Genomic DNA, 10318 nt, shown 5'->3' on the forward strand with positions numbered 1-10318 from the left:
CTCACTAGTGGTCTATCGATTTTGTTGGGATGCTTGGCCTTATGGCAGCATTTCCCAAACTCTGTCCCAAATTCTCAAAGCTTGATTAGTTTATTTAAATCAGCTGTGTAGTACGAGGGCAAAAACAATGTGCACCGCTTGGGAAACCCGTCCGTAGGTTCATTCCAACAAGCCCTATGTCACAACCTAAATACCAGGATTCATTGGCTTTCTGTATAGTTATACTGACATTGTTTGTAGATGGTGAGAAGGGGGAGGGGGAACTAGGATTCAAAGCACACCGAACTGGAGAAAAATGTGAATTTTATTTCTTTCCAAACAGAGCTAAAGAAGTGCCACATTTTCACAGTATGGGTTTAAATCAATCCCAAGAGATTTTGCATGACTACTTTTATTTACATTCAGTGCAACTTAATTCATAGAGATATTGGGGCAGTTTCTCAGACCCACATTGTGCCTATTCCAGGACAAATGAATGTAGAACATGCATTTTTAGTCCAGAAGTGGGCTCAATCGGAGTCTGGGAAACCAGACTTATTGGATGACCTTGCACATTGGTGAACGTACAAAGTAAAAATCACTTGATCCAGTTGGGGAATGAAAGCCAGCATACAGTTCACATCCTCCAAGGATATTATGTGAAAATAAATTTCTGCTGATTGCAATATCACGAGGTATATGAATTTGACATTAACCCCCAAACCCTTTAGTTTCAAATAGGTATCTGAAATGAAAGACTTCGGTTTTCACTCAGTGGAGAAAGTCATTGTTTCACTGAAGTGCCCAGCAGGAGACGAAGCTTCTGTCCTCTGAAACATAGCTGTCTAAATACCTTGAAAGGGCCTGCTTCCTTAGTCCCTTTCTAGAAGTAATGACTGACTGAACATCAGCCCTATTGGATAAGTCAAGTTTCAGGTTTCCATTCAGTCATATCAGGGTTGATTATTTCAATGAAGGGAGAAGAGGATAATCAGGTATTGGAACTCGGGCCTAGGCACTTCTCTAGTGATTTCATATGGGTGTACGGTCTATCAGCACCCTCTCACCTACCCCAGTCTAAGGCATATGGAGTCGATTCAGTCACAAAAAGCATCTGCAGGCATTTAAAAAATGACAGTTCTGAAGCAGAACTGGTTGCTGACATATACAGTTATAATCAAGATATCTAAAACCCCAACTCTGAATTGTGCTGCTACATCATGTCATCACTAACCACGTTTCCAACCAGTTTTTATGTGAAGTTATATTGTATTTGGAGAAAAAAAAATCACGACAGCTGTGCTAGAAACTAACTTTCAGTAAATTGTTATAAATGCCAACAGGTAATTTGTTCATTCAATATGTTGGGATCTTTGTGTCTAAAATGAATTACTAGTGAAATGGTGGAAATGCTTTTATGCACAAATATTGATATAACCATAATATTGTGAGTCACACAATGATATGGTGTGTGGAACTCCCACAATGACTCGGGAAACCATGCCTTTTATTAGGCTGAATTATCAATTTTACAGGGTAATAAAAGTGCAAGGTGATGAGCTTGATGCTCCTTTCCAATAAATAGAGGATCTTATTCCGGTGACATGATGATCGATGCTTGACAAATATAAATATAGTCTAATCCATAATAATATAATGTAGACTAGCCTACCAGCATTGTATCTGCGAGTTGTTGGCTAGAGCGCACGTGCCCAGACAAGAGTAGGCACATTTGCTATTTATGGCAACAGCAATGGAAGGACATGAGATTTTTATTCAGTACATGAAAACTTAAGTGAAAAAGTGAGCACTGTCATCACGCACTGATTTTTATCACCAACAAGTCAGTTTGGTGGAAACACCACTGGTGGGAAAATTCTCATTCTTTATGCAGATTTCTGAATATTCGCATGAAAATCTATCCCCAATTGGCTGGAAACCTAGCTATTGACTCAAGTACAACCACCAAAATAAAATAAAAAAATACATTTTCAACATTTGAAAACAATATAAACTTTTAGTCTCGTCCCTCCATCAGCACCAGCAAAGTGGTGTTTTCACCAGGGAGACAAAGGCCAAAAGGTCAAGTCTTATGTCATAGGGGTCATAGTTCAATGACAGCCCTCTACACTTTTTTTTTTTTACAAACACAACATTCATTCTGGGGGTAAAATGGAGACAAAATTGTTTTGTTTTACTTGAAAAATTAGCAGCATGAGAGTAAGCTGTGACACCACTGATTATTATAAAAAGCTAAATCAACACAAAATAGGAACACTCCATTTCTTAAAAAAGGACAACTACAAAAAGCAGGACTAAAATAGAGCCATGTTTTTTCTTTGTCTTAAATTGCTTTCTTATAAATTTCTTAACGCATACATTTATATATTATATCTCTGCCAGAAAAGGGATTTGTTTTATTTTTTACATTTAGGCTATTCTCACAGGTCTTCTGTATTAGCATGCTAGCTAATGTGGGAGCTAGCATAAAAACTAGCTTGAGAGCTAGTATAAAGAACTAGCATGAGGTGTAGAATGGGAAACTAGCATTGAACCGAGCATGAGGGCTTACATTGAAGCTAGCTGGAGACCGAGCTAGAGACCAAGCATGAGGGCTAGCTATGTTCGGGTTTTCATGGTATGCTATGTTCAGAACAGTCTTGTGTGGACAGTGGTGTAGTGAGTCCTGTGAACCTCAGAAGAGAATAGGTTTCACTGATGTTTTCTCCTGGACGTAGCCAGTGAAACGTTTGAGGAACTTGGGGTACTCCCTCTTGGCCACGGCCCTCAGAACGGAGGCAGGAGCCCAGCCTCCCGGGTTCACTTAGATGAAAAGGAAATACACGTTACACAGGATATCACAAAGAACAGGTTCATTCACAACACCTGTAGATTCATATACAATATATAGTCTCATGATATTGGCCCTGCTTCAAATATCACAAACCCTAATTGAAGAATACCTAGTTATTGGTACTGTATATAAACTCAGCAAAAAAACAAACGTCCTCTCACTGTCAACTGTGTTTATTTTCAGCAAACGTGTAAATATTTGTATGAACATTACAAGATTCAACAACTGAGACATAAACTGAACAAGATCCACAGACATAACAGAAATTTAATAATGTGTCTCTGAACAAAAGGGGGGTCAAAATCAAAAGTAACAGTCACTATCTCGTGTGGCCACCAGCTGCATTAAAAGTACCGCAGTGCATCTCCTCCTCATGGACTGCAGCAGATTTGCCAGTTCTTGCTGTGAGATGTTATCCCACTCTTCCACCAAGGCACCTGCAAGTTCCCGGACATTTCTGGGGAGAATGGCCCTAGCCCTCCGATCCAACAAGTTCCATATGTGCTCAATGGGATTGAGATCCGGGCTCTTCACTGGCCACGACAAAACACTGACATTCCGGTCTTGCAGGAAACCACGCACAGAACGAGCAGTATGGCTGGTGGCATTGTCATGTTGGAGGGTCATGTAAGGAAGAGCCTGTAGGAAGCATACCACATGAGGGAGGATGTCTTCCAGCACAGCGTTGAGATGGCTTTTTATGACAACAAGCTCAGTCCGATGATGCTGTGACACACCGCCCCAGACCATGACGGAACCTCCAAATCGATCCCGCTCCAGAATACAGGCCTCGGTGTAACACTCATTCATTTGACGATAAACGCAAATCCAACCATCACCCCCGGTGAAACAAAACCACGACTCGTCAGTGAAGAGCACTTTTTGCCAGTCCTGTCTGGTCCAGCGACGGTGGGTTTGTGCCCATAGGCGACGTTGTTGCTGGTGATGTCTGGTGAGTATCTGCCTTACAACAGGCCTACAAGCCCTCAGTCCAGCCTCTCAGCCTACTGCGGACAGTCTGAGCACTGATGGAGGGATTGTAGGTTCCTGGTGTAACTCAGGCAGTTGCTGTTGCCATCCTGTACCTGTCCCGCATGTGTGATGTACCGATCCCATGTAGGTGTTGTTACACGTAGGTCTGTCACTGCGAGGACAATCAGCTGTCCGTCCTGTCTCCCTGTAACGCTGTCTTAGGCGTCTCACAGTACGGACATTGCAATTTATTGCCCTGGCCACATCTGCAGGCCTCATGCCTCCTTGAACATGCATGGGAAATAGTGTTTAAATCCTTTACAATGAAGATTTGTGAAGTTATTTGGATTTTTACAAATGATCTTTGAAAGACAGGGTCCTGAAAAAGGGACGTTTCTTTTTTTGCTGAGTTTACATGGCTATTGTAATACTGCTTATTTGTCCGTTCTAGCAGGTCATCTGTCGTGGCTATCAGAGTGATTTAGGAGGTGAGCTCACCGTTGGCGACGTAGGTGATTTTACAGGTGATGTTGTCTCTGCTGATCCCTCTGTCGCCCTCTGGTGGGCTTACCAGGGTCTGGCAGATCATGGCAATGTTGATTTTGGCACGGACACACCTGTTGGTGGGCTGAGGGGGGACAATGACATGAAAGATGATCAATTCACAAGCATTGACCAAAGAAAATACAAGATAAATATTTGTATGTATGTTTAGTCTCTACCTTGACGAACCTGGGTGTTATTGTAACAGACCCCCCCCCCCCCCCCCCCAAAATAGATTAAGGTCAGTCTGGGGAATCAGGAATTCCTGGAAAAGCCCATCTCAAGAAGACTAAACTGAGATTGACCATGGTGTAGTTGTGATCCACAGAGAAGTTGCAGACCAGCCAGGTGTCTGGGCCGCCAGGGGAAGGGGGATATACTGACCATGGCGTTGTCGTGGTCCACAGAGAAGTTGCAGACCAGCCAGGTGTCAGGGTTGTTCTCGTTGTTAGCCAGGATCTTCCTCATGGCAGACAAGTAGAGCACATCTCTCTGAGAGGCAGGCCACACCCTCTGCAACACACACACACACACGTAGATTTGACTTTCAGTCATTTAGTAAACGCACTCTTTAAAGTGCCTTTATTGTGGTGGGATGTTCAGTGGAACACATTTTTAAAACGCCAAAGGCGTCTGGGTTTGACACCTTGGCATCTGTGTTTTACTCATTCTCTCTTACCTTGTGTGTCTGATAGACGATAACAGCATTTTCCGATAACGTCTCCACAACGTTGAAGTTCTCAATAGTAGCTGAATTAAAGTAAAGAGAGACCAGAATAAGAACATATCAAATAAATCACTCAATTATTGAACATTGAGACCTTACTACAGAGATTGGCAACATTGCAGAAAATGACAGTATTAAACTGAAGTGCCAGATGCAATTCAGTGTTTTAAAACCATTTATCAAGATCCTGTTGTTAGAATTTAAGTGATCTGACGAATAATAATGACTTTACAATGCAGTCCAGGGATGGTGCACCTCCCCAGTTTGGTTTGCCTTACATAATGAGCCCCTAGCTCAAACGATAAGGTAACATTAGGAACTACAAGCTATTACCATCTGAGGAAAATAGCATGAAAATCACCTTGTATGCTGAGGACGTGCTAGTTTTTATACAAAACACAAAATCTACTCTAACTAAACCCAATCACAGGAAATGTAATAGAAGGAAGCATGAATTCTGCTCTGAATCAGAGAATTCTACAGAATGTCAGGCCATCTGTCTGTGAGCTGAAGTACAGCGGGGTCTCTGAATCAGAGAATTCTACAGAATGTCAGGCCATCTGTCTGTGAGCTGAAGTACAGCGGGGTCTCTGAATCAGAGAATTCTACAGAATGTCAGGCCATCTGTCTGTGAGCTGAAGTGCAGCGGGGTCTCTGAATCAGAGAATTCTACAGAATGTCAGGCCATCTGTCTGTGAGCTGAAGTACAGCGGGGTCTCTGAATCAGAGAATTCTACAGAATGTCAGGCCATCTGTCTGTGAGCTGAAGTGCAGCGGGGTCTCTGAATCAGAGAATTCTACAGAATGTCAGGCCATCTGTCTGTGAGCTGAAGTACAGCGGGGTCTCTGAATCAGAGAATTCTACAGAATGTCAGGCCATCTGTCTGTGAGCTGAAGTGCAGCGGGGTCTCTGAATCAGAGAATTCTACAGAATGTCAGGCCATCTGTCTGTGAGCTGAAGTACAGCGGGGTCTCTGAATCAGAGAATTCTACAGAATGTCAGGCCATCTGTCTGTGAGCTGAAGTGCAGCGGGGTCTCTGAATCAGAGAATTCTACAGAATGTCAGGCCATCTGTCTGTGAGCTGAAGTGCAGCGGGGTCTCTGAATCAGAGAATTCTACAGAATGTCAGGCCATCCGTCTGTGAGCTGAAGTGCAGCGGGGTCTCTGAATCAGAGAATTCTACAGAGTGTCAGGCCATCCGTCTGTGAGCTGAAGTACAGCGGGGTCTCTGAATCAGAGAATTCTACAGAATGTCAGGCCATCTGTCTGTGAGCTGAAGTACAGCGGGGTCTCTGAATCAGAGAATTCTACAGAATGTCAGGCCATCTGTCTGTGAGCTGAAGTACAGCGGGGTCTCTGAATCAGAGAATTCTACAGAATGTCAGGCCATCTGTCTGTGAGCTGAAGTACAGCGGGGTCTCTGAATCAGAGAATTCTACAGAATGTCAGGCCATCTGTCTGTGAGCTGAAGTACAGCGGGGTCTCTGAATCAGAGAATTCTACAGAATGTCAGGCCATCTGTCTGTGAGCTGAAGTACAGCGGGGTCTCTGAATCAGAGAATTCTACAGAATGTCAGGCCATCTGTCTGTGAGCTGAAGTACAGCGGGGTCTCTGAATCAGAGAATTCTACAGAATGTCAGGCCATCTGTCTGTGAGCTGAAGTGCAGCGGGGTCATGCAGCAAGACAATGATCCAAAGCACACAATCAAGTCTACATGAAAATAGCTCAAAGAAACAACTCATTTTAAGTTTTGGAATGGCCTAGTCAAAGTCCTTAATCCCAATTGAAATTGTCAGTTAATGCCTGAAAATTCACAAATGTCGCTGAGTTAAAGCAGTTCTACATGCAAGAGTCAGCCAACTTTCCTCCTCAGCGAAGTGAGAGACTGATCAACAGCTAAAAGGTGGCACAACCAGTTAGAATGGAAGGGGGCAATTACTTTCTCACACAGGGGAATTGGGTGTTGAATAACTTTGTTAAATAAATTCAATAAGTATACTTTTGTGTTATTTGTAAACTCAGGTTCCATTAATCTAATATTAGGTTTTGGTTGAAGATCTGATAATTCAGTATCAAACATATGCAAAAATAGAGAAAATTAGAAATGGCGTAAATACGTTTTCATGACAATGTATCGGGGTAAACCTAACAAAATACATTACAAAGCTATAACAAATAAGCCAACTATCCAAAATATTAATGAAGATATAGAGAGATGGTCACTTCTTCCCTTAGATTTCAGCTCTAGAATAAAGGCAGTGAAAATGAATAGTCCATAGACTGCTGTATTTATTCCCCTCTCTACCAGTAGACAGTTCAACCTCTGGGACAAATTACTATCAAGGATCATTACACAGGTGCACCTTCTGCTGGGGGACAATAAAAGTCCAAATGTGTAGTTTTGTCAGCGCGTCTCTGCGAAGCTCATCTGAGTGCTCGTCATCCTCACCACGGTCTTGACCTGACTGTAGTTTGGCGTTGTAACCAACTTCAGTGGGTAAATGTTGACCTTTGATGGCCACTGGCACGCTGGAGAAGGGTTCTCTTAACAGATGAATGACAGCGTGTATGGTGTCGTGTGGGCAAGCGGCTTGCTGATGCCAACGTTGTGAACAGAGTGCCCCATTGTTGGCGATGGGGATATGGTATGGGCAGGCATAAGCGACGGACAACGAAAACAATTGCATTTTATCGATGGCAATTTGAATGCACAGAGATACAGTGATGAGATCCTGAGGCCTGTAGTCGTGCCATTCATTCACCGCCATCACCTCATGTTCCAGCATGATAATGCACTGCCTTATGTCACAAGGATCTGTACACAATTCCTGGAAGCTGAGAATGTCCCAACTCTTCCATGGCCTACATGTCACCCATTGAGCATGTTTGGGATGCTCTGGATCTACGTGTACGACAGCGTGTTACAGTTCCTGCCAAAATCCACACACACGAGACACACACACGAGAGACACACATCCATTTCACACAGCCATTGAGGAGTGGGACAATATTCCACAGGCCACAATCAACAGGCTTATCAACTCTCTGAGAAAGAGATGTGTCGTGCTGCATGAGTAAAATGGTGGTCACACTAGATACTGACTGGTTTTCTGATCCACGACCCCACTTTTTTTTAAGGTATCTGTGACCAACAGATGCATATCTGTATTCCTAGTCATATGAAATCCGTAAATTAGGACCTAAATAATTTATTTACGGCTACACAAAGGGGATGCCGGCAGGAAATTTTAGGCATTATCAAGTGCTTGTCAAATTGTGAATGAGTGACTGATATGGTGTGTATAGCCTGCGTAAAAAAACAAAGCAGAGCTCATGCCTTTCAAGATACCCAAATCATCATTAGAGTCATCATGCAGTATTTGTAATGTATTACAAATCTAAACATATAGCCCAACGTTTGTAGAACAACTAAAGTTACATTAATAACTCTAAATTTAATTTTACCTTTATTTAACTAGGCAAGGCAGTTAAGAACAAATTCTTACTTTCAATGGCGGCCTAGGAACAGTGCGTTAACTGCCAGTTCAGGGGCAGAATGACAGATTTGTACCTTGTCACCTCGGGGATTTGAACTTGCAACCTTCCGGTTAGTAGTCCAAAGCTCTAACCACTAGGCTACGCTGCCGCCCTATGTAGCATATAGCTCAACACAGAATAGCAGCCTGTGCTCACTCCCTCAAATTGTTTGGAGAAAATATCCTTTCTATTTTATTCAGCTTTGTTCAATTGTAGTCTTCATTCTATAAAATAATGCCACGGAAGTCGACGCAAATCTTGTCTGCTAAATGAATAGCCATTTGGCATAGCCAGATCAGGACCTAACATACGGACAACTCAGAGTATGCAATTCTGTGGTTCTGAAATAGACTTTCTTCATATCATGTTTCTTTAGACCTGTCTCAGATAAATAATGGATTTATTGTGAAGGTGTAGGCTACAGTGGGGCAAAAAAGTATTTAGTCAGCCACCAATTGTGCAAGTTCTCCCACTTAAAAAGATGAGAGAGGCCTGTAATTTTCATCATAGGTACACTTCAACTATGACAGACAAAATGAGAAAAAATATACAGAAAATCACATTGTAGGATTTTTTTATGAATTTATTTGCAAATTATGGTGGAAAATAAGTATTTGGTCACCTACAAACAAGCAAGATTTCTGGCTCTCACAGGCCTGTAACTTCTTATTCAAGAGGCTCTTCTGTCCTCCACTCGTTACCTGTATTAATGGCACATGTTTGAACTTGTTATCAGTATAAAAAGACCTGTCCACAACCTCAAACAGTCACACTCCAAACTCCACTATGGCCAAGACCAAAGAGCTGTCAAAGGACACCAGAAACAAAATTGTAGACCTGCACCAGGCTGGGAAGACTGAATCTGCAATAGGTAAGCAGCTTGGTTTGAAGAAATCAACTGTGGGAGCAATTATTAGGAAATGGAAGACATACACGACCACTGATAACCTCCCTCGATCTGGGGCTCCACGCAAGATCTCACCCCGTGGGGTCAAAATGATCACAAGAACGGTGAGCAAAAATCCCAGAACCACACAAGGGGGCCTAGTGAATGACCTGCAGAGAGCTGGGACCAAAGTAACAAAGCCTACCATCAGTAACACACTACGCCGCCAGGGACTCAAATCCTGCAGTGCCAGACGTGTCCCCCTGCTTAAGTCAGTACATGTCCAGGCCTGTCTGAAGTTTTCTAGAGAGCATTTGCATGATCCACAAGAAGATTGGGAGAATGGCATATGGTCAGATGAAACCAAAATATAACTTTTTGGTAAAAACTCAACTCGTCGTGTTTGGAGGATCAAGAATGCCGAGTTGCATCCAAAGAATACCATATGTGAAGCATGGGTGTGGAAACATCATGCTTTGGGGCTGTTTTTCTGCAAAGGGACCAGGACGACTGATCCGTGTAAAGGAAAGAATGAATGAAGCCATGTATCGTGAGATTTTGAGTGAAAACCTCCTTCCATCAGCAAGGGCATTGAAGATGAAACGTGGCTGGGTCTTTCAGCATGACAATGATCCCAAACACACCACCCGGGCAACGAAGGTATGGCTTCATAAGAAGCATTTCAAGGTCCTGGAGTGGCCTAGCCAGATCTCCAGATCTCAACCCCATAGAACATCTTTGGAGGGAGTTGAAAGTCCGTGTTGCCCAGCAACAGCCCCAAAACGTCGCTGCTCTAGAGGAGATCTGCATGGAGGA

The 10318-nt window shown here is 43.0% G+C and overlaps 1 protein-coding gene across 2 annotated transcripts in view; it reads right to left on the bottom strand.

Annotated features, from left to right (window-relative positions):
* Positions 1 to 286: 286 nt before the first annotated feature.
* LOC124049076 (ceramide transfer protein-like) overlaps positions 287 to 10318 on the bottom strand; it is a 62497-nt gene continuing 52465 nt past the window's right edge. For both annotated transcript variants that reach the window (XM_046370420.1, XM_046370419.1), the window contains exons 13-16: positions 5028 to 5098; positions 4733 to 4861; positions 4304 to 4433; positions 287 to 2802 (exon numbers count right to left, since the gene is read on the bottom strand). In XM_046370420.1, coding sequence (XP_046226376.1) covers positions 2675 to 2802; positions 4304 to 4433; positions 4733 to 4861; positions 5028 to 5098 — 458 coding nt within the window. In that variant the 3' untranslated portion in view covers positions 287 to 2674. The remainder of the gene's footprint in view (positions 2803 to 4303; positions 4434 to 4732; positions 4862 to 5027; positions 5099 to 10318) is intronic.

This window comes from Oncorhynchus gorbuscha, linkage group LG11 (genome assembly GCF_021184085.1).
Source record: "Oncorhynchus gorbuscha isolate QuinsamMale2020 ecotype Even-year linkage group LG11, OgorEven_v1.0, whole genome shotgun sequence".
NCBI classification, from domain to species: domain Eukaryota; kingdom Metazoa; phylum Chordata; class Actinopteri; order Salmoniformes; family Salmonidae; genus Oncorhynchus; species Oncorhynchus gorbuscha.